This window comes from Bufo gargarizans, chromosome 8, assembly GCF_014858855.1.
Source record: "Bufo gargarizans isolate SCDJY-AF-19 chromosome 8, ASM1485885v1, whole genome shotgun sequence".
Lineage (NCBI taxonomy): Eukaryota > Metazoa > Chordata > Amphibia > Anura > Bufonidae > Bufo > Bufo gargarizans.
In genome coordinates this window covers 21,551,161-21,576,083 of record NC_058087.1, presented here as the reverse complement: position 1 = coordinate 21,576,083, position 24,923 = coordinate 21,551,161, and the positions used below count along the sequence as shown (strand labels likewise).

The window sequence follows — 24,923 nt, the reverse complement described above, 5'->3', positions numbered from 1 at the left end:
TCATTTTAATTTTCATGTTATGTAAAAAAAATGTATCTACAAATCTGCTGTTCTTTGCAATGAATACAGTTATGTCCAACCACTACATAGGGGTCAATGATTATTATTATTATACTCACTTATATAGCGCTGACATATTCTGCAGCGCCTTACAGAAATTAGCATCAAGCTGTCCCCAATGGGGCTCACAATCTAAGGTCTAAGGTCTCTATCAGTATGTCTTTGGAGTGTGGGAGGAAACTGGAGAACCCAGAGGAAACCCACAGAAACACAGGGAGAACATACAAACTCCACGCAGATGTTAACTTTGGTGAGACTCAAACCTAGGACCCCAGCTCAGCTCAGCAAGGCACCAGTACTAACCACTGAGCCACCATGCTGCCCAATTGTCTAGTTTAGAAAACCCACTTTCATATACCCCACTAGGGAATTGTGAGTTAATAGAAGAGAGTCCCCTATCAGTTGGTCAGAGTGGAGAGTGGTAGTTTCGCTCTCTCCGGAGGACCTGTCCTGTCCTACATTGCACAGCTTATTGATTTGATGGGTCACTGTGCAGTGCTTCATTTTCCCTATGGGGGCACTGCAGGGAAATTGAGCACTTACTGGCAGGTTTCCCCACAGCTGATTTCTGAGGTCACAGCAGGGGAACACTTGTCTGCTTACTGTAAACCAACCTTTGTATCAAGAGTGGATTGTCCAAAATGAGAACCGCTTTTAACCCTTAAAACTAGAAAGCAAGGAAGGAATACAAGTGTAACACAAACCATCAAGTAACAGACTATAACAGTTTTATCACAAGATTGAACCCAAAGACTGTACTAAATTTACAAAAATAAAAAATAAATAGCCTGTTTTGGCACTGCAATCCATTCATTCCCTTCTTTGTCCTTATACACAGGTGCTCAAAATTGTATATTCCATGTGTGGTCTGATTTGTATAGAGACAAAATATTGCAGCAGAATATTTGATATTGGCTTAAATAAAAACAATGAATCCTCAGTAGGCTGAAGAGGCGTCAAATATATCGCTGTTGCTTGATAGATTTGGTTCATCTTTTCCCCTCTTTGCGCACGCTTTGCCATTGGCAGGACTGGGGGGTCCCACTCACAGGGGCGAATTAAGTGCATGCTAGGCTCAGGGCTGTCTACCCAACTTGAGCCCCTTCCTCCATTTTAGTATAGTTTTTTTTTTGTATGAAGAGGCTGCGGTGCTTCGTCAGCACCACAGTCTCTTCCTAGGCCGTATGACATCTTTAGACAAAAAAAAAATACCCCAAATTACCCCAAATTGGGTCCTAAACTCAATAAATTTGGTCGCCAAATTTAAAATACATATCATTATAATAAAAAAGACATGGAGGGGAATACAGCACTACATATATCTTACATCCTGTGACATCTCCTGTCATGTAGACCTTCTCTTTCCTCTTCTCCTCCATTTGACCCAGACCGCCATGGCAAACTCTTTCAGCCACATCTCGTCTCTACAGTGTTTGTTACACAGACACGTTAGATTTCTAAATTTTTGTGTATAGATTTCTCAACACAGTAGTTTCCCCCCACACTGCCCCACATAGTAATTTGCCCCCACAAAGTAGTCCCTCACATAATAATTTGGCCACACACAGCCCCCACATAGTAATCCTTCCAGAACAATAATCCCCCTACATAGTATATTCCCCCCGATGTACTCATTGTCTCTTAATATGTCTTCCTGTGTGTCCCCACCCCACATGTCCCCACCCCACATGTCTCCCAAAGTAGGCACATTAAATAAAAAAATAAAAAATGAAAAAAAAATTAAAAGCTAAATACTCACCTATGTCCAGGGCCAGGCGCTTGCTCGCAGAGGAAAACGGGATGAGGCAGGCGCACACGTCACAGTGCTGCATCCCGACACAGGCGCGAAATTACGTCATCATGCCCGCCTGTGCTGGGATTTCACTACTGCATAGGACTCAGGCCTACTAGGCCTGAAGCCTATGGTGGTGATCGGCAACGGGGCAGGGAACTATGCCACTGCCCACTCATCACGCCTGTGTTCGCAAATGCAGAAGCCGATACTTCTGCATTTGGGCTGTTGCTAGGGAAGATGCGATCTGCGTCTTCACTGTATGGTCTAGTGGACTGTTACCATTAGATCACTGTTATGATGATCTGTATATGGAAACAGCAGGCAACACATAGATAATGGGGCAGATTTTGGCACATTTTGCTACAAAAATTGGAGCGCATGCTAATTTACCAACAGTTTTACACACTTTTCTAAGCTTTTAACTCCTTAAGGACCCTGCCATTTTTCACCTTAAGGACCAGGCCATTTTTTGCTAATCTGACATGTGTCACTTTATGTGGTGATAACTTTAAAACGCTTTTACTTATACAGGCCATTCTGAGATAGTTTTTTCATCACATATCGTACCTAATGACAGCAGTAAATCTGAGTCAAAATATTTCGTTTTTAATTATAAAAAAAAAACAAATTTACCAAAAATTTTGAAAAATTTGCAATTTTCAAAATTTCAATCTCTCTGCTTTTAAAACAGATAGTGATACCTCCTTAAATAGTTATTATGGTACTTTACATTTCCAATATGTCTACTTCATGTTTGGATCATTTTGTAAATGACATTTTCTGTTTTTTATGACTTTAGAAGGCTTACAAGTTTAAATTTCCAAAACCTACGTTTTAAGGACCAGTTCAGGTCTGATGTCAATTTGTGAGGTTTACATAATAGAAAAATGCGCAGGTGCACGCTGCCATGGCTAGAAACACAAAGAAAAAAATACAATGCAACAGCACTCTGCAAACCAAATAAAGTACAATAATGCCATAGTAATAGAAAATATTCTGGTGCTAATACTACGCTTATTTAGTAAATTTGAGATTCTTGGCAAATACATTTTGTACAGAATTATTTGGGCCCATATGCCACACATAATTTTGTACAAAATGTATTTGCCAAGAATGTAAAATTTACAAAATAAGCGAAGCATTAGCACCAGAATATTTTCTATTACTATGGCATTATTGTACTTTATTTGGTGAGTGCTGTTACATTGTATTTTTTTCTTTTTACATAATAGAAACCATCCATAAATGGCCCCATTTTGGAACTACACCCCTGAAGGTATTAAAAAATAATTTTACAAACTTTGTTAACCCTTTAGGTGTTCCACAAGAATTAAAGGAAAATGTAGATGACATTTCAGAATTTTACTTTTTTAGATTTTCGACATTTTTGCCGCTAACAAAGCAAGGGTTAACAGCAAAACAAAACTCAATATTTATTTCCCAGATTCTGTAGTTTACAGAAACACCCCATAGGTGGTCGTAAACTGCTGTACGGGCACACGGCAGGGTGCTGTCACGGCCATGGCTATGACCGTGACTCCTTTACCGCATGCGGTTGCCTGCGGTTTATTTTGGGTTTCAACCACAGGTGTGGGTCGCTGGTTGTGGCCTCACTTGTGGTTGCCGCGTCAACTAATTGTATAAGTGTGTGTGCAGCAGAGCAGCCTGAGCATTGCTAGGCAGCTTGCTGCCCTGGCATGCGGTCTCACCTGACTTCCTTTATGTTAGGTGTGTGTGTATTGTGTTCATTGTGTTTGTATGTCTGGTGTGCACTTTGTGTTGTCTGGTGTGCACTTTGACATCTTCCTTTCTCTGTGGCTGCCCGTGGCAACGTTTGGTATGTTGTACATGTGGTGGCAGGGTCCCGGCCTTTCGGGCTGTCTCCCAGGACGGCTGCCACCCATGTCGTTGTCTGCGGCAACAGCCACAGTGTGATCTCTGATTGGTCACTTCCCCTTTATGTGTGTTTCCCTTCTGTGTTGCTGGAAGGGTTAACTTCCTTCCCAGTGTGTGTGTGATGTCACTGGGTGTGTCTGACTGTGGGGTGTGGCTTCTTGGCCTATATAGCCTTGGTGTTTGGCATGGCTCAGTAGGTTGCTTCAGTCATGCTTGGCTGGAGCAGCCTCCTGTGCATATTACCTGCCAGTGAGAGCCACCCCTGTGGTCATAAAGAATTGTCGTTATGTTTATGTCTTGCTGTGTGTTGATGTTGCATGTTATGTTCTGTTGGGACCTTTCTATGTGATTGGTGCAGCTTACGGTTCTGGTTTCCTGTTTGCGCAGGGATCCAGTCAGCAAGGCTGTGACAGGTTGGTGGAACTAATAGTTCGCCTGTCATTCCCGTAAGGCTGTATGAGTTCCCCTTTTCCCAACAGCTTGGCCATGGAGACTCCTGCTCCTCCGTGCCTAGGAGGAGTAGGTCGTCTTACCCAGCTCCTAGCTCAGGGATCTGCGGAGGGTAAGACAGGGCTCCGAGGTTCCTGCGCATGGGTCCTCCTACCTTAAAGGTCGGCCCATGCAGGTAGGAGTTAGGGTCAGGTTAGGGATGCTTGAGGAGGTGACCTGCTCCCTATCCTGTTCTCCTGGCCGAGTCGCCACAACATCATCTGGCATCACACGGCTGAGGGTTTCCCCCATCCTCCGCCGTGACAGTATGACCACAGAGGCTTCTCACGTGGCGCTCCCTCGAAAGAGGGTAAAGCATGCACCGCCGTCTGCGGATGGGGTGCATGCGCGCTCTTCGGAGGGAGAGCGTTATGGGGGTTTCGCCGCTGACGGCGCGGTGAGTGGCTTTTCCCCGCCACTTCCTCACCGTGTTCGTTTGGCGTCCCCCTGATTTTATTGCACGTGGTGTTTGTTGGTGTGCGGTTTTGCACACCTTCGGAAGAGGGTGCAGCATGCAGTGCCATCCCCTTGTGGCCTGCATGCGCGTTCTCCGGAAGGAGAACGTCCCAAGGGGATCACCGTTAACGGCACGGATGGTGGCCTATTCCCCGCCACCGTTACTTCCGTGTCCGTGTTGGTGATCCCTCGTCCCTCTCCATGTTCCCATCTCTGGTCGTTTGCTGGCAGCACTCTGTAAGTGGTCCGGCTGCGTGCTGGTTAGGAGTGTCTGCTGGCAGCGACTGGAGTGGGGACGTGAGTGGAGAGTCCCCTCGTCCACTCTCTGTGGTTCCATTCCCGTGTCGCTGGTGCGGGCTGCAGGCCTCGTCGGACTGGCTAGTGTGAGCTGGGAGAGGATGCAGCTGACAGCGACTTTCTGGGAACCATGTCTGAGAGTGGACGTCCCCTTCTCCTATCCCCTTGTGCGAGTCTCTCACCAGTTTCCTTTTTTTTTGGTGGGGGGGCTTTGAGGGGTGGGAGTGTCACGGCCATGGCTATGACCGTGACTCCTTTACCGCATGCGGTTGCCTGCGGTTTATTTTGGGTTTCAACCACAGGTGTGGGTCGCTGGTTGTGGCCTCACTTGTGGTTGCCGCGGGCAACTAGTTGTGTAAGTGTGTGTGCAGCAGAGCAGCCTGAGCGTTGCTAGGCAGCTTGCTGCCCTGGCATGCGGTCTCACCTGACTTCCTTTATGTTAGGTGTGTGTGTATTGTGTTTGTATGTCTGGTGTGCACTTTGTGTTGTCTGGTGTGCACTTTGACATCTTCCTTTCTCTGTGGCTGCCCGTGGCAACGTTTGGTATGTTGTACATGTGGTGGCAGGGTCCCGGCCTTCGGGCTGTCTCCCAGGACGGCTGCCACCCATGTCGTTGTCTGCGGCAACAGCCACAGTGTGATCTCTGATTGGTCACTTCCCCTTTATGTGTGTTTCCCTTCTGTGTTGCTGGAAGGGTTAACTTCCTTCCCAGTGTGTGTGTGATGTCACTGGGTGTGTCATTCCCGTAAGGCAGTATGAGTTCCCCTTTTCCCAACAGCTTGGCCATGGAGACTCCTGCTCCTCCGTGCCTAGGAGGAGTAGGTCGTCTTACCCAGCTCCTAGCTCAGGGATCTGCGGAGGGTAAGACAGGGCTCCGAGGCTCCTGCGCATGGGTCCTCCTACCTTAAAGGTCGGCCCATGCAGGTAGGAGTTAGGGTCAGGTTAGGGATTTTTGAGGAGGTGACCTGCTCCCTATCCTGTTCTCCTGGCCGAGTCGCCACAACATCATCTGGCATCACACGGCTGAGGGTTTCCCCCATCCTCAGCCGTGACAGGTGCAGAAGGAAAGGAACGCCATATGGTTTTTGGAGGGCAGATTTCACTGGCATAATTTTAAGTTGCCATGTCACATTTGAAGACCCCCTGATGCACCGCTAGAGTAGAAACTCCCAAAAAAAAAACATTTTGGAAACTACGGGATAAGGTGGAAATTTTGTTGGCACTATTTTAGGGTACATATGATTTTTGGTTGCTCTATATTACACATTTTGTGAGGCAAAGTAATAAAAAATAGCTGTTTTGGCAGTTTTTATTTTTTGTTATTTACAACGTTCATCTGACAGGTTAGATCATGTGGTATTTTTACAGAGCAGGTTGTTATGGATGCGACAATAACAAATATTTTTTTGTGTCTCCATATTCTGAAAGCCATATTTTATTTTATTTTTTTGGGCGACTGTCTTATGTAGGGGCTCATTTTTTGCGGTATGAGATGACGGTTTAATTGGTACTATTTTAGGGTGGATATGACTTTTGGATCGCTTGGTATTACACTTTTTGTGATGTAAGGTGACAAAAAATTGCTTTTTTGACACCCTTTTTTTTTTTCTACGTGTTCATCTGAGGGGTTAGTTCATGTGATTTTTACATACAGCAGGTTCTTATGGACACGGCGATACCTAATATGTCTACTTATTTATTTATTTAAGTTGTACACAATAACAACATTTTAGAAACAAAAAAAATATCATGTTTTATTGTCTCCATATTCTGAGAGCCATAGTTTTTATATTTTTTGGGTGATTGTTTTAGGTAGGGTATCATTTTTTGCGGGATGAGATGACGGTTTGATTGGTATAATTTTGGGGTGCATATGATTTTTGGACGCTTGGTATTACACTTTTTGTGATGTAAGGTGACAAAAAAATTGCTTTTTTGACACAATTTTTATTTTATTTTTTATAATGTTCACCTGAGGGGTTAGGTCATGTGTTATTTTTATATAGCAGGTTGTAACGGAAGTGGCAATACCTAATATGTCTACTTTTTTTTATTTATTCAAGTTTTACACAATAATATCATTTTTGTTACAAAAAAATCATGTTTTAGAAACTTTTAGTGTCTCCATAGTCTGAGAGCCATATTTTTTTTTATTTTTTTAGGCGATTATCTTAGGTAAGGTATCAGTTTTGCGGAATGAGATGACGGTTTGATTGGCATTATTTTGGGGTGCATACGACGTTTTGATCGCTTCCTATTACACTTTTTGTGATGTAAGGTGACAAAAAATGGCTTTTTTGACAGTTTTTATATATTTTTTTTAAAGTGTTCACCCAAGGGGTTAGATCATGTGATATTTTTATACAGCAGGTTGTTGCGGACGTGGCAATACCTAATTTTCTTATTTGTTACATTTTTACACAATAATATCATTTTTGAAAAAAAAAACATCATGTTTATGTGTCTCCATAGTCTGAGAGCCATAGATTATCTTAAAGGGAGTCTGTCACCTCCATATAGCCATATACAGTGCTTACATGGCTCTGTAGCACACCTATACAGGATTGTAACGGTACCTTTGTTCTTTTCTTTAGACTTGCACCAGCAGGAAAAACGAAGTTTATATGCAAATGAGCACTCGCAAGTGCCCAGGGGCGGAGTTCAGTGTGTAAGTGCCCAGGCTGCTCTGCCTTCTTTTCACTTTACTCCTCCCCAGCCTTTGCCCGCCCTCCAAGTCTCTTACCTCATCGATAAGTCCTGACTTGGAGGGCGGGCAAAGGAAGAGGCTGGGGAGGAGTAAAGTGAAAAGAAGGCAGAGCAGCCTGGGCACCTACACACTGAACGCCGCCCTGGGCACTTGCGAGTGCTCATTTGCATATGAATTTAACTACATTTTTCCTGCTGGTGCAAGTCTAAGGCCTCTTTCACACGGGCGTCAGTTTTTTTGCCCGGATAGGAGGCGGGTGCGTTGCGGGAAAATGCGCAATTTTTCAGCGCGAGTGCAAAACATTGTCGCGCATGTTTGGTACCCAAACACGAACTTCTTCACAGAAGTTCGGGCTTGGGATTGATGTTCTGAAGATTGTATTATTTTCCCTCATAACATGGTTATAAGGGAAAATAATAGCATTCTGAATACAGAATGCATAGTAAAACAGCGCTAGAGGGGTTAAAAAAAATATAAAAAAAATTTAACTCACCTTAGTCCACTTGATTGCGAAGCCCGGCATCTCCTTGTGTCTCCTCTGCTGAACAGGACCTGGGGTGAGCATTAAATAGAGGTTAAGGACCTTTGATGACATCACTCCGGTCATCACATGGTACGTCACATGATCTTTTACCATGGTGATTCACCATGGTAAAAGACCATGTGATGACCGGAGTGACGTCATCAAAGGTCCTTAACCTCTTTTTAATGCTCACCACAGGTCCTGTTCAGCAGAGGAGACACAAGGAGATGCCGGGCTTCGCGATCAAGTGGACTAAGGTGAGTTAAATTATTATTATTATTTTTTTAACCCCTCTAGCGCTGTTTTACTATGCATTCTGTATTCAGAATGCTATTATTTTTCCCTTATAACCATGTTATAAGGGAAAATAATAATGATCGGGTCTCCATCCCGATCGTCTCCTAGCAACCGTGCGTGAAAATCGCACACCAACTGTACTTGCTTGCGGATGCTATGCGATTTTCAAGCTTCCCATTCACTTCTATGGGGCCTGCGTTGCGTGAAAATCGGACAATATAGAGCATGCTGCGATTTTCACTCAACGCACAAGTGATGCGTGAAAATCACCGCTCATGTGCACAGCCCCATAGAAATGAATGGGTCAGGATTCAGTGCGGGTGCAATACGTTCACCGCACGCATCGCACCCGCACGGAAAACTCGCCCGTGTGAAAGGGGCCTAAAGAAAAGAACAAAGGTACCGTTACAATCCTGTATAGGTGTGCTACTCCCTTTAAGTAGGGTATCATTGGCAGCTTGGTGTTGCACTTTCAGTGATGTAAGGTTTTTTTACCACAGTTTTTTTCTTAGTTTACGGTGTTCACCTTAGGGGTTAGGTCATGTGATATTTTTATAGAGCCGGTCAATACAGACGTAGCGATACCTAATATGTCTACTTTTCTTTTTTTTACTATTTTTTACAATTTTGTTTTACTTTACTTCGGGAAAAGGGTGCTTTTTTTTTTTTTACTTGAAACGTTTCATTTTTTTGAAAAACCTTATTTTATTAACTTTTTTTTCACTTTGTTTTTTGTCTTACTCTGGGACTTCAACTTTTAGGGGTCTGATCCCTATTGTGATGCATTGTCTATAAGTTTATTACACACTGTAATACACTTCAGCCTGCTTCCTGGATCTCACAGGCTGTCACGGAAGGCAGCCACTGCTGTCACAGCAGCACGGGGACCCTATGGCCACCCCGGACTCGGCAGGGTCCCGCACGTGCCGCGGTCAGTGCTAACCGCGGCAGTGCGAGGGTTAATGCGACAGGCATCTGTGTTTTCATCAATGCCGGCACATACAGCAGGGCTCCGGCTATCAGTGACTGACGGGGCCTTGCCGCTGATTGGGCATGCTACATGTACGGCGCTGGTCCTTAAGTCACATCCACTAGCGCCGTACATGTACAGCACGGGTCCTTAAGGGGTTAACTAATGTTGCGCGATCTAAATTTCAGGATAAATTAGATTCACTGCAAAGCCGAATTTCCTCCTGCTTCATGGTAGCAAATCGATTTAACCTGAAATAGTGCAAAAAACAAAAAAAAACATACTTATCTGATCCATTTGCTCACGACAGGCCGGCCACCTCCATCTTTCTCGGTTGAAATCCCTTGCACAGTGACGGCCAGTGCAAGATTTCACACCAGATCATCAAGCAAGATGGCGGCAGCCGGCCCATCGCAAGCAAATGGATCAGGTAAGTATGTTTTTTTTTTTTCATTTTACACCATGTTATCTACATCTGAGGGGTACAATAACGGGTGGCGGCACGATCATTGCTCCCTTTCATTGCAAGAAATGTGCTTTGTGATGGATAAATGGAGCAAATTTCTTTGTAAAATTTGGCCAAGCAGCCGAATCAAATTTTCCAGTACTTCGATCATCTTTACTTTTAACGCCTTGACCAACAAGGCGGCAAGGCTTCATAGGAAAAGGGCATGGCTTCACTGGAGACGGGGCGTGTGACCTGAATGCACCCCCATGCACCAAAAAAGGCTCCAAAATTTTGGTGCATTGTTGGAGTAAAAGTATTCCACTTAGAAGTGGCATAGACTAAAAAAAAATTTGGCCAAATAGGCACATTTTTGATGCATAGACAGAATTTCATCGTAAATCTGGTGCAGGATTTATCAAACTCCAAATTTACAAAGGTCCATACACCCAAACAGTAGTTCCCTCCTTCTCCCGGTCCAGCTTGTGAGGCCAGGCCACATTCACAAGCAGTCATGTGTCTTTCACATTGTCATCATCCCTTTCCGCTTCTCCTGCTCAGACTCCTCCTCCTCTGCTCCATTGTCAGAATGCATGCCCAGAAAACAACTGCATGTGCCCAGCAATCTGAAGTTGCGCGAAGCTTAATTCATGGCCCTGCAATTCTCGCTTTGTTTCACACCACGGTGGACACCTGGAGCAGCTCTTACAGGTAGGGACAGTACATGTCTTTCATGGCCCAATGGGTCAATGTTTTTTCCGGCAGCGGCGAGACAGCACCCCAGCAACGAGGCCAGGTCCTTTTGACACCCCCCCCCCCCCCCCCCCCACCACAATTTTGTCAGTCTGGATCCTACACCAGGCACTTATCCACCTCATCCTCTTTTATGGACACGTTCCCATCCCCAACAGCAGCTGGACATAGGGTCGCCCGCACTTCCCCTCCTTCCTATCACATGTGTCAGGTCAAGCGTTGGAGCTGATCGGCCTGGGAGAGAGTAGCCATACCGGCGAACAGTTGCTCAAGTACATCAAGCAACAAACCTCCCACTGGCTGTCACCTAGTCGACTCCAACTGGGCACAATGGTCAGCAACAATTGGCGCAACATCCTGGCCGTCCTGAACTTAGGTAAAATAACACATGCTCCCTGCATGGTGCACGCCATCCAGGGCCGGCGCTACCATAAGGCAGACCAAGCGGTCGCCTTAGGGCGCGCCCTGCGCAGGGCGGAAGAGTGGATGAATGTTTATTTTATTTTTTTAATGACTTGACTGACTTGTTACTTGAACCTGCCGCGTCCACCCTGCGGGTGCCGGCCGGCGGCCGCGGCGCTCATTTAGTCTAGAGACAGTAGTCAGGGACAGGGACTCACTCAGGGCAACAGATATCACTTGCCCCGCCCCCCTCCCCCTGTGTGGACAGTGTGCGAGTGCGGCTGTGTGCTGGCTGGGCCGCCCGGCCGGACTCGTAGTGCTAGTCAGGGCAACATAGCATTAGCTAGGCACTGGCAGGCAGAGATAGATGAGCACAGATGAATGATAGATATTCATTCATTGGCTCAGCAGCGCGCCGCTCTGGCTGCCACTACTAGTGACTGACAACTCAAGTCACCTGACCTGCAGTGCACAGGGGGGCGTGAGTAGACACATGCAGCTGCGGAAATTGAAAGATGTTACAGGCTTAGAGATGAACAGTGAGTACAGCATTAGCCAAGTGAAAGGAACTATGTATGTGCTGTTAATACACAAGGCGCATAGATATGTACTGTATTATACTGAAAGGCTGCTCTGTACCATACAGTATATTGAAATGAGCAAAATTCTTCTAGGTCAGATAATAGTAGCTACAATGAAAGTGTTGTATTTCATAATCTGATTAGATCATCTAATCAGATTAATCTGATAATTCTGATTCAATTTCTTGGCGGGCGTCTGACTCTGCTGAATATATTATGTCTGAGTGACCGAATTCTGATCTAATTCAGTCACTCAGACATAATATATTCAGCAGAGTCAGACGGCAGCCGTGGCCTGCGCCCGCCAAGAAATTGAATCAGAATCAGAATTATCATCAGATTAGGGTACTTTCACACTTGCGTTTTTCTTTTCCGGCATAGAGTTCCGTCACAGGGGCTCTATACCGGAAAATAACTGATCAGGCATATCCCCATGCATTCTGAATGGAGAGTAATCCGTTCAGGATGCATCAGGATGTCTTCAGTTCAGTCGTTTTGACTAATCGGGCAAAAGAGAAAAACGCAGCATGCTACGGTTTTATCTCCGGCGAAAAAAACTGAAGACTTGCCTGAATGCATTTTTTTCCATAGGAATGTATTAGTGCCGGATCCGTCCTTCCGATCTGCGCATGCGCAGACCTTTAAAAATGAAAAAAAAAAACGGATCCGTTTTGCCTGATGACTAGGGATGAGCGAACTCGAACTGTATAGTTCGGGTTCGTACCGAATTTTGGGGTGTCCGTGACACGGACCCGAACCCGGACATTTTCGTAAAAGTCCGGGTTCGGGTTCGGTGTTCGTCGCTTTCTTGGCGCTTTTGTGACGCTTTCTTGGCGCTTTTTGAAAGGCTGCAAAGCAGCCAATCAACAAGCGTCATACTACTTGCCCCAAGAGGCCATCACAGCCATGCCTACTATTGGCATGGCTGTGATTGGCCAGAGCACCATGTGACCCAGCCTCTATTTAAGCTGGAGTCACATAGCGCCGCCCGTCACTCTGCTCTGATTAGCGTAGGGAGAGGTTGCGGCTGCGACAGTAGGGCGAGATTAGGCAGATTAACTCCTCCAAAGGACTTGATTAACTGATCGATCTGCAGCTGTGGATCATTGAGCTGCTGATCCTCAATTGCTCACTGTTTTTAGGCTGCACAGACCGTTTGTCAGTCTCATTTTTCTGGGGTGATCGGCGGCCATTTTGTGTCTTGTGGTGCGCCAGCACAAGCTGCGACCAAGTGCATTTAACCCTCAATGGTGTGGTTGTTTTTTGGCTAAAGCCTACATCAGGGTGAAGCTGTCACACCAAGTGCATTTAACCAGCAATAGTCTGTTCATTTTTTGGCCATATCCCAGTCTAATTCTGTCACTAAATCCATACCGGTCACCCAGCGCCTAAATACTAGGCCTCAAATTTATATCCAGCTAAATCTGTCCCTAGTGCTGTAGCTGGGCGAGTTATTTAGTGTCCGTTCAAGCACATTTCTTGTTCTGGGTTGAAATACAATTCTCAATTTAGCAATTTCATAATTTAGTGGTTCCTGCTATATCAGAGCTCTTTGAAATCTATCCCAAAAAGGGTATATAATATTGAAGGTGCACATAGGGTCATTCAGAGTAACTTCACACACACCCGCTACTGTGTATTTCCAAGTCTAATTCTGTCACTAAATCCATACCGGTGACCCAGCGCCTAAATACTAGGCCTCAAATTTAATTCCCTCTAAATCTCTCGTTACCCACCGCTGTACTGTTGTTGCTGGGCAAGATATTTAGTGTCCGTCAAAGCACATTTTTTGTTCTGGGTTGAAGTACAATTCCCAATTTAGCAATTTCATAATTTAGTGGTTTCTGCTATATCAGAGCTATTTGAAATCTATCCCAAAAAGGGTATATAATATTGAAGGTGCACATAGGGTCATTCAGAATAACTTCACACACACCCGCTACTGTGTATTTCCAAGTCTAATTCTGTCACTAAACCCATACCTGTCACCCAGCGCCTAAATACTAGGCCTCAAATTTAAATCCCTCTAAATCTCTCGTTACCGTTGTCCTGTTGTAGCTGGGAAAGTTATTTAGTGCCCGTCAAAGCACATTTTTTGTTCTGGGTTGAAGTACAATTCCCAATTTAGCAATTTCATAATTTAGTGGTTCCTGCTATATCAGAGCTATTTGAAATCTATCCCAAAAAGGGTATATAATATTGAAGGTGCACATAGGGTCATTCAGAATAACTTCACACACACCCGCTACTGTGTATTTCCAAGTCTAATTCTGTCACTAAATCCATACCGGTGACCCAGCGCCTAAATACTAGGCCTCAAATTTAATTCCCTCTAAATCTCTCGTTACCCACCGCTGTACTGTTGTTGCTGGGCAAGATATTTAGTGTCCGTCAAAGCACATTTTTTGTTCTGGGTTGAAGTACAATTCCCAATTTAGCAATTTCATAATTTAGTGGTTTCTGCTATATCAGAGCTATTTGAAATCTATCCCTAAAAGGGTATATAATATTGAAGGTGCACATTGGGTCATTCAGAATAACTTCACACACACCCGCTACTGTGTATTTCCAAGTCTAATTCTGTCACTAAATCCATACCGGTGACCCAGCGCCTAAATACTAGGCCTCAAATTTAATTCCCTCTAAATCTCTCGTTACCCACCGGTGTACTGTTGTTGCTGGGCAAGATATTTAGTGTCCGTCAAAGCACATTTTTTGTTCTGGGTTGAAGTACAATTCCCAATTTAGCAATTTCATAATTTAGTGGTTTCTGCTATATCAGAGCTATTTGAAATCTATCCCTAAAAGGGTATATAATATTGAAGGTGCACATAGGGTCATTCAGAATAACTTCACACACACGCTTCTGTGCATTTCCAAGTCTAATTCTGTCACTAAATCCATACCGGTCACCCAGCGCCTAAATACTAGGCCTCAAACGCAGCCGCCTGTCTACAGCCAATGTGGACAAGCTGACGTTCATAAAAATGAACCAGGCATGGATCCCACAGGATCTGTCCGTCCCTTGTCCAGATTAGACATTAACTACCTCCCCTTAACCATATATTATTGGACTCCAGGGCACTTCCTCATTCAATCCTATTTTTATTTTCATTTTACCATTATATTGCGAGGCTACCCAAAGTTGAATGAACCTCTCCTCTGTCTGGGTGCCGGGGCCTAAATATATGCCAATGGACTGTTCCAATGTTGGGTGATGTGAAGCCTGATTCTCTGCTATGACATGCAGACTGATTCTCTGCTGACATGAAGCCAGATCCTCTGTTACGGGACCTCTCTCCTCTGCCTGTGTGCTGGGCCTAAATTTATGAAAATGGACTCTTACAGTGGTGGGTGACGTGAAGCCTGATTCTCTGCTATGATATGAAGACTGATTCTCTGCTGACATGAAGCCAGATTGTCTGTTACGGGACCTCTCTCCTCTGCCTGGGTGCTGGGCCTAAATATATGCCAATGGACTGTTGCAGTGGTGGCTGACGTGAAGCCTCATTCTCTGCTATGACATGCAGACTGATTCTCTGCTGACATGAAGCCAGATTGTCTGTTACGGGACCTCTCTCCTCTGCCTGGGTGCTGGGTAGTGTTGAGCGCGAATATTCGAAAAGCAAATTTTTTTCGCGAATATCGCAACTTCGCGATTTCGCGAATATTTCGAATATAGTGCTATATATTCGTAAAAACGAATATTCGTTTTTTGTTTTTTCCCCCCCCCACAAAATTACAGTACACATATAATTGATTGTTTCCCAAAGGTCCAACAGCTCAGATCTTACTCACATTGCCTAGAAAGTGATTGAGGCGCGAATCTTCGTAAGGCGATTTTATTAGCGCACATGCGAATATCGGCACGTCCCAGAACAGAGGCAAAGGGCTTTGCATTCATACATTAGTGAATTGAGTTGCGAATCTTCGTAAGGCGATTTTATTAGCGCACATGCGAATATCTACACTTGTCCCAGAACAGAGGCAAAGGGCTTTGCATTCATACATTAGTGATTGAATTGAGCTGCGAATCTTCGTAAGGCGATTTTATTAACGCAAATGCAAATATCTACACTTGTCCCCAGAACAGAGAGGCAAAGGCCTGTGCATTCATATAGTATAGCACCATATTCGCGAATACGTAGAACTTCGTAAAATTCGATTTACGAATATTCGTATTTTTTATTTTACTTTCCACCTTACAGATTACATTGATCTGTACTCTGTCAACTACTGTCATCACCCCCCACTGTATCTCGATTGATTCCCAAAAGTCTCACATTCCCTAGAAAGTGATTGAGTTGCGAATCTTCGTAAGGCGATTTTATTAGCGCACATGCGAATATCTACACTTGTCCCAGAACAGAGGCAAAGGGCTTTGCATTCATACATTAGTGATTGAATTGAGCTGCGAATCTTCGTAAGGCGATTTTATTAACGCAAATGCAAATATCTACACTTGTCCCCAGAACAGAGAGGCAAAGGCCTGTGCATTCATATAGTATAGCACCATATTCGCGAATACGTAGAACTTCGTAAAATTTGATTAACGAAAATTCGTATTTTTTATTTTACTTTCCACCTTACAGATTACATTGATCTGTACTCTGTCAACTACTGTCATCACCCCCCACTGTATCTCGATTGATTCCCAAAAGTCTCACATTCCCTAGAAAGTGATTGAGGTGCGAATCTTCGTAAGGCGATTTTATTAGCGCACATGCGAATATCTACACTTGTCCCAGAACAGAGGCAAAGGGCATTGCATTCATACATTAGTGATTGAATTGAGTTGCGAATCTTCGTAAGGCGATTTCATTAGCGCACATGTGAATTTTGCATAGCATATGTATTATGCGATGCGAAAATTCGAATTATCGCATATGCGAAATAATAACGAATTTGAATAATCGCGAATATTTTACGAATATTCTTTCGAATATTCACAAAATTTCGCGAATTCGAATATGGGACATGCCGCTCAACACTAGTGCTGGGCCTAAATTTATGACAATGGACTGTTGCAGTGGTGGGTGACGTGAAGCCTGATTCTCTGCTATGACATGCAGACTGATTCTCTGCTGACATGAAGCCAGATTGTCTGTTACGGGACCTCTCTCCTCTGCCTGGGTGCTGGGCCTAAATATATGCCAATGGACTGTTGCAGTGGTGGCTGACGTGAAGCCTCATTCTCTGCTATGACATGCAGACTAATTCTCTGCTGACATGAAGACAGATTCTCTGTTACGGGACCTCTCTCCTCTGCCTGGGTGCCGGGGCCTAAATATCTGAGAATGGACTGTTCCAGTGGTGGGTGACGGGAAGCCAGATTCTCTGCTATGGAACCTCTCTCCAATTGATTTTGGTTAATTTTTATTTATTTAATTTTTATTTTTATTCATTTCCCTATCCACATTTGTTTGCAGGGGATTTACCTACATGTTGCTGCCTTTTGCAGCCCTCTAGCTCTTTCCTGGGCTGTTTTACAGCCTTTTTAGTGCCGAAAAGTTCGGGTCCCCATTGACTTCAATGGGGTTCGGGTTCGGGACGAAGTTCGGATCGGGTTCGGATCCCGAACCCGAACATTTCCGGGATGTTCGGCCGAACTTCTCGAACCCGAACATCCAGGTGTTCGCTCAACTCTACTGATGACACCGGAAAAACGGATCCGGTATTGCAATGCATTTTTCTGACTGATCAGGCATTTTTCTGACTGATCAGGATCCTGATCAGTCTGAAAAATGCCTGATCAGTCAGAAAAAAATTACATCTGTTTGCATACAGTTTGCCTGATCAGGCAGGCAGTTCAGGCAACGGAACTGCCTGCCGGAATCAAACAACGCAAGTGTGAAAGTACCCTTAGATCAGATCATGATTCTTCAGTCAGTCATATATATTCAGGCTTCAGCAGAGTCAGTCAGACCTTCAGACAGAAGACGCACACTGGCACTCGGCAGGCTTTCAGGACTAAACAGGGGTCAGGACTTGTTAGGGTAGGTCCCAATTGAATTTTGAATGTTATTTTATAATAATTAATATGATCATTTGATTTAAAATTAATTCAAAATGATGAGATGAGCGCAAAGCGCTAGGCTATCTAGCGCACACACAAACTAGCGCCAGAGCAGAGGCGCTCAGGCTTAGCACGACATCAATGACGTGTTTAAAAAATTAATAACAAAACAACAATCATTAATATTGGGGGGGAAGGGGGGTGTCACACACCCCAACCGCCCCCCCCCCTCCCCCAATATTAATTGTTGTTTTGTAATAAAAAAAATTTAAACACATCATGCCCTGCTAAGCCTGAGCGCCTCTGCTCTGGCGCTAGTTTGTGTGACGGTGACATGATGGAGCCTGGAGGGAGGGCCGGGGGGACAATGTAAATGTCTGTACTCTGAGTATGTCACTGTATGTGACATGGGAATGGGGCCAGGCCGCCAGGAAGGGTCGGCCGGGGGCCGTGGGGGAATGATGTGCCATGGGGGGGGGTAAAATGTGACACATTAGGGGGTAATGATGTGATCATGGATGGGTCCAGGGCCGTCCGGGCGGGGGGGGGGGGGGGGGGGGGCGCCAAAATGTAGCTTCGCTTGTGTTGGCAAAAATCCTTGCACCGGCCCTGACGCCATCAACCTAGTGGTGCAGCGATTTCTAAATAAGTACACTGGCTTGCGCAAGGTGCTGGCAAAGTCCAGGAGACTGTCCAAGCACTTCAGCCTGTATTACATGGCGTGGAATGCTCTCCTGGACCTGCAGCAACAGAATGGCCTGCCTCTACACCTCTTAATGCGCAACGTGACAACTTGCTGGAATTGGACATTGCACATGCTTGAGTGTCTGTAGAGCAGCGGAAAGCCGTGGACGATTTTGCCATGCACCAGACAGCCTTAGCAGCAGGGAGCATGTGTTGCTTCGAGGTCAGGCAAAAGCAACTCATCCGAGACTAGTGTTGAGCGCGAATATTTGAATAGCGAATATTTATCACGAATATCGCAACTTCGCTAATTCGCGAATATTTTGAATATAGTGCTAAATATTCGCTATATCGAATATTCGTCATTTTTTAACATATGAAAACATGATTCCTCCCTGCTTCTTTCTTGTGGGTCAATGAGTCATTGGCCCACAAGCAACTTAAGCAGGAAGGAATCATGTTTTCATATGGAAAAAAAATTATGAATATTCTAAAATACGAATATATAGCAATATAGCAAATATATTCGTTATTTAGAATATTCATTTTTATTTTATTTTCAATGTGTACTGTTATTCCACTTCGGCATACTGCTCCCCGACAAGCGTCCCCGTCACCATGGGAATGCCTGTGGGTTAGAAAATACCATCGGATCTGAGCTTTCCCTGAGATCGTGAAAACTCAGATCCGATGGTATATTCTAACCCACAGGCGTTCCCATGGTGACGGGGACGCTTGTCGGGGAGGAGTATGCCAAAGTGGAATAACAGTACACATTGAAAAAAGAAAAGACTAATATTCTAAATAACGACTATATTGGCTACATTGCTATAAACTTCGTTTTTTGGAATATTCGTCATATCCTAAAACAAGAATATATAGCAATATAGCGAATATTCGTAAACAATACACATATAGACAGCAATTTAGGTAATATAGTGCTATAAACGTTTTATCATAGTCGTAATTTTTTTTCTCTTATGAACTTCAGATTTGAATAAAAATTACAACTTTGAAAAAAAAAGGTTATAGCATTATATTAGCTAAATTGTAGTCTATATGTGTATGTTACGAATATTCGCTATATTGCTACAGTCGTGGCCAAAAGTTTTGAGAATGACACAAATATTAGTTTTCACAAAGGTTGCTGCTAAACTTCTTTTAGATCTTTGTTTCAGTTGTTTCTGTGATGTAGTGAAATATAATTACACGCACTTCATACGTTTCAAAGGCTTTTATCGACAATTACATGACATTTATGCAAAGAGTCAGTATTTGCAGTGTTGGCCCTTCTTTTTCAGGACCTCTGCAATCCGACTGGGCATGCTCTCAATCAACTTCTGGGCCAATTCCTGACTGATAGCAACCCATTCTTTCATAATCACTTCTTGGAGTTTGTCAGAATTAATGGGTTTTTGTTTGTCCACCCGCCTCTTGAGGATTGACCACAAGTTCTCAATGGGATTAAGATCTGGGGAGTTTCCAGGCCATGGACCCAAAATGTCAACGTTTTGGTCCCCGAGCCACTTAGCTATCACTTTTGCCTTATGGCACAGTGCTCCATCGTGCTGGAAAATGCATTGTTCTTCACCAAACTGTTGTTGGATTGTTGGAAGAAGTTGCTGTTGGAGGGTGTTTTGGTGCCATTCTTTATTCATGGCTGTGTTTTTGGGCAAAATTGTGAGTGAGCCCACTCCCTTGGATGAGAAGCAACCCCACACATGAATGGTCTCAGGATGCTTTACTGTTGGCATGACACAGGACTGATGGTAGCGCTCACCTTTTCTTCTCCGGACAAGCCTTTTTCCTGATGCGCCAAACAATCGGAAAGACGCTTTATCGGAGAATATGACTTTGCCCCAGTCCTCAGCAGTCCATTCACCATATTTTCTGCAGCAGAAGATTTTTTTGGAGAGAAGTGGCTTCTTTGCTGCCCTTCTTGACACCAGGCCATCTTCCAAAAGTCTTCGCCTCACTGTGCGTGCAGATGCGCTCACACCTGCCTGCTGCCATTCCTGAGCAAGCTCTGCACTGGTGGCACTCTGATCCCGCAACTGAAGCCTCTTTAGGAGACGATCCTGGCGCTTGCTGGACTTTCTCGGACTCTCTGAAGCCTTCTTAACAAGAATAGAACCTCTTTCCTTGAAGTTCTTGATGATCCTATAAATTGTTGATTGAGGTGCAATCTTAGTAGCCACAATATCCTTGCCTGTGAAGCCATTTTTATGCAACGCAATGATGGCTGCACTCGTTTCTTTGCAGGTCACCATGGTTAACAATGGAAGAACAATGATTTCAAGCATCACCCTCCTTTTAACAGGTCAAGTCTGCCATTTTAACCCAATCAGCCTGACAGAATGATCTCCAGCCTTGTGCTCGTCAACATTCTCACCTGAGTTAACAAGACGATTACTGAATTGATCTCAGCAGGTCCTTTAATGACAGCAATGAAATACAGTGGAATTTGGGATTAAGTTAATTTTCATTGCAAAGAAGGATTATGCAATTCATCTGTTCACTCTTCATAACATTCTGGAGTATATGCAAATTGCTATTATAAAAACTTAAGCAGCAACTTTTCCAATTTTCAATATTTATGTAATTCTCTAAAATTTTGGCCACGACTGTATATATTAGTTTTTTAGAATATTCGTCATATTCTAAAACAAGAATATATAGCAATATAGCGAATATTCGCTAAATACAAATATAGAGCAATTTAGCTAATATAGTGCTAGAATCTTTTTTTTTATAGTCTTATTTTTTTTTTTTCTCTTCTGAACTTCAGATTTGGAAAAAATTTACACTATTAAAAAAAAACATTATAGCACTATATTAGCTTAGCTAAATCGCTCTGTTTGTATTTTCTCGAATGTTCGCTATATTCAGAACAAAAAATATATAAATAAATACATTTTGGGGGTGGGAGGTGGTTACATTTTTTTAAGGCGCAGCATAAGGCCTCATGCACACGGCCGTTGTTTTGGTCCGCATCCGAGCCGCCGTAAAAAAAATATAACATGTCCGCTCTGTGGACAAGAATAGGCAGTTATATGTAAAGGCTGTCCGTGCCGTTCTGCAAATTGCGGAACGCGCACGGACGCCATTCGTGTTTTGCGGACAGCAAAATTACTGACTCAATACCGACATTTTCTCACAGTCCAGGCAAAGCTGGGGCCTGCAACATGCCACTAATGCCTGAGGCTCAGTTTCCATGTACTCACTTTCCACACGGTTGAAATTTTTTTTTTTTTGTTTTGCGGGGAGAGTAAACACGGTTGATATTTTTTGGGGGGTGGTTAACATGGTTGAATTTTTTTTTTTTTTTTAGGGGGTGTGTGTAAATTTCATGAGGCGACATATGTACTTGATTACTGTATTAATACACAAATTTTCTCACAGTCCAGGCAGGCTGAATGCGATCAATAGATCTCTCCTTGCTGCCGGTACCCCATCTTGCCACTCTTGTGTGTTTTTTAATATCATCTACCTCCAATTTTTGAAAGCTTTGGAGACATTTGCTAGCGTGGTGTCATTTTAAACACGCTGTATGTTAACACCGTCAAACATGGGTTTACACATATTTATGTATGTCATTTACTATTGCTGTGATTGCATTCCAGAGCTCGCGGCGGAGAGGAAAAAAATTCATAAAAAATAAACTAAAAGAGATGACAATTTTTCCTAAAAACAATGAGTCCTAGTAGGCTAGAGGGGTTATATACCAACTTTCAGAGCAATTGGAGCAACTTTGGTTCGTCCTGAATCGATTTGGGTCAGAACCAAATTTTTTAACAGAACCCGAAATAAATTTCGACAAGTTTGCTCATCTCTAATTAAAATTACATTTTCTCCAGAATGAAGCAACAGATCATTACATTTAGCTGATCTAGCTCTACAAGGCATTGTGCCTCGCTTAACAGTGATTTTCCCAGTGACGGATTTCCTTTGTAAAATAAAAAGTTAAGGGAGAAACGACAACTATTTGTTGACCTTTTATATTCTACAATTAGCAAACCTGCGATTTGTTATTTAATTACATAAATTTTTACTAACCAGCAGGTAAATGGAGTGTTTTATTGTTACAGAAATCGGACAGGCAGCACTCTGTCCTGGTGACGTTGTTCGAGCTGTGACAGTAAACCTGAGCTTTCAACTCAAGGAGAGAAATGCAGGACTTGATGAATTCTTCTTTGCCATGTGTAAGCATGACCGACGTCAAGCAGGCTCCTTCTGTGTGGCAGGTGTAGTTGGTTCTATCACACATCAGGCATACGCACTGGAGACCTTGAAAATGGAGAAAAAATACTCTGTTAGGAATTTTAGTGATTCATTTACAACCACAATAAAATGATAGGACATGTATCAAAGTTTGACGTGTTCTGCTAGAAATACCTTTAATAAATGGGTAGTAGGCTAAAGTTGCCCTTGTGAGACTTATTTACACAGACTAATACCGTGTCAATTCACAGAAAAAAAAACAAAAACAAAAAATAAAGAGATTTTTTCTTCTTTATCACAGGTCGGATTACAAGGGAAAAGGTATAGGTAACACTGGTACAAGTATGTGGGTTACTGATGTAAAAGGGATCAATATGTCCCTAGTTACAACCCTATAGCTAACTCAGCCCAGGGACACCTCCTTATGGTGGGGGTGCCCTGTCCTCGTGCCTAGACCTATTATATGTACTAATCCCGTAGGACAGAGGGATAAAACTTAGCATTTATTTTCGGTCAATCTAAAATTATGGACAACAGAGGAGGAGCCTCTATACACAACAAATATAACAAGACAGCCCAGCGGGCAAAGTAATACATACAAAAACAGTGTGACCAGAGGTTTGAATAAAAGCAGGAACGTTCTCACCCGGTTGTTGATCAGGATGTCTCATGGAGAAGACTGGGGGTGAAGAACGGTCCTTGGATGCTTCTCGTTCACACACAGAAAGATAGATGAGCCCCTTCAAGGATGGTTGGAGGCGAGATGGTTAGCCCTAGGCAACCCTAAGAAGGGGGGGCAGGGGCTAGTAAGCCCTACCTATCTACACGGGGACTTACCCCGCAAGGAGTGTCCCCGTCCGGATACCTGTCCCTGTGGGGACAGAAACCCTAGTAGTCCCTAAGAGATGCTCCCTACGTGTCACGTTTCAGTTCGTTCACAGAATATCATCAGGGGAGATAGATGGTACACACAGGGCTATGGATTGGGCCTGTGCGACCAAAGAGACAAAATAATACTAAAAAGGGTATTTTTAGGACATGGGTCAGAGGCCTAAAAAAGTGTGGGGCCAGTCGGGCTAAGACACACGGGGCATGACCGCATTGGACGTGTTAATCGATATAGATGCACCAATGGGTGCCAGCTATGCAGTAACACTTGGGCCACAGGGACGATCAATCCAGGGGCAGGCTGTCGGCAGAGTGTACTCACCGCTCTGTGTCTTAAGTACGCTCCGATGCCGCCGGATTCCCTTGCCGCTTTCTACTTCCGGGCACGTGACTAGGTGAACAGGGTGTCACGTGCCCGGTGGAACGCAGGAAGTGAGCGTGCGTTCCACCCCGACGCGGCCCGTGGAGCGCGTCGCCAGATGATGACGCCGCACAGCATGTGTTGAACCACATGACCAGAATCTGGTCACGGGGCGCGCCGGGCCGAAAGGAAACGCCCACTATCCCTGTGCCAGGCAGGAAGCAACGGATGTATTGGCAAGTGGCGGAGCGGAGTGTGGGCAAAGTAATTGGGCACAATAATAAATTGTCACAATTAAATGCCAGGTGGATCCCAGGTTCTAAGGATCCATGGTAACGATTCATACATATGAAAAAGATGAACTAGACTATTAGAGGCAAATTCAATTGTACATGGGCAAAAGGAGCAGTAGAACTGACCCGACGTAAAAAGAGAGAGAATACATGTTGGAAAAATCAAATAAAGCAGCTAAAATTAAGCTGTTCATTTAATCCCATAGGGGCCATTGTCTTTAAATAGTAAATCCAGCGCAATTCGCGCTGCAATATGGCACGGTCCCAGTCTCCTCCACGTTTGGGGGGTGGAACATGATCAATGCCCATCACAGTGATGCGGGCTTTCCCGTTGTGTTGACGGTGAACATGATTGGCGACCGGAGTGTCTTTAGCTTTGATTATGTCGCCAAGATGTTCACCGACACGTCTGCGCAGTTCCCGGATAGTTTTTCCTACATATCCCTTGCCGCATTCACACGACAAGAGATAAATGACACCGCGGCTCCTGCAATTAATGAAATGGTGTATATGGTATGTCTTCCCTGTAACCGTGCTACTGAAATCTTTACCGGTTTTTAGATAGGGACAGGCAATACACCCGCTGCATCTGAAGCATCCCTTAATATCAGATTTGAGCCAAGCTGAACCTGATACAGAGGGTGGGGGTGTGAATTCGCTCGACACTAATGTGTCGCGAAGACTCCGTCCTCGGCGATAGGTGACGTGAGGATAATCCCCCACCACTTCTTTTAGATCGGGGTCTAGTTGAAGAATACCCCAGTTTTTTTGGAAGATGCGTCTGACTTC

At 44.2% G+C, this 24,923-nt stretch overlaps 1 protein-coding gene across 3 annotated transcripts in view; it reads right to left on the bottom strand.

Annotated features, from left to right (window-relative positions):
* ACVR1C (activin A receptor type 1C) overlaps nucleotides 1-24,923 on the bottom strand; it is a 99,594-nt gene that overhangs the window by 31,595 nt on the left and 43,076 nt on the right. For all 3 annotated transcript variants that reach the window (XM_044303407.1, XM_044303408.1, XM_044303409.1), the window contains exon 2: nucleotides 22,428-22,658. In XM_044303407.1, coding sequence (XP_044159342.1) covers nucleotides 22,428-22,658 — 231 coding nt within the window. The remainder of the gene's footprint in view (nucleotides 1-22,427; nucleotides 22,659-24,923) is intronic.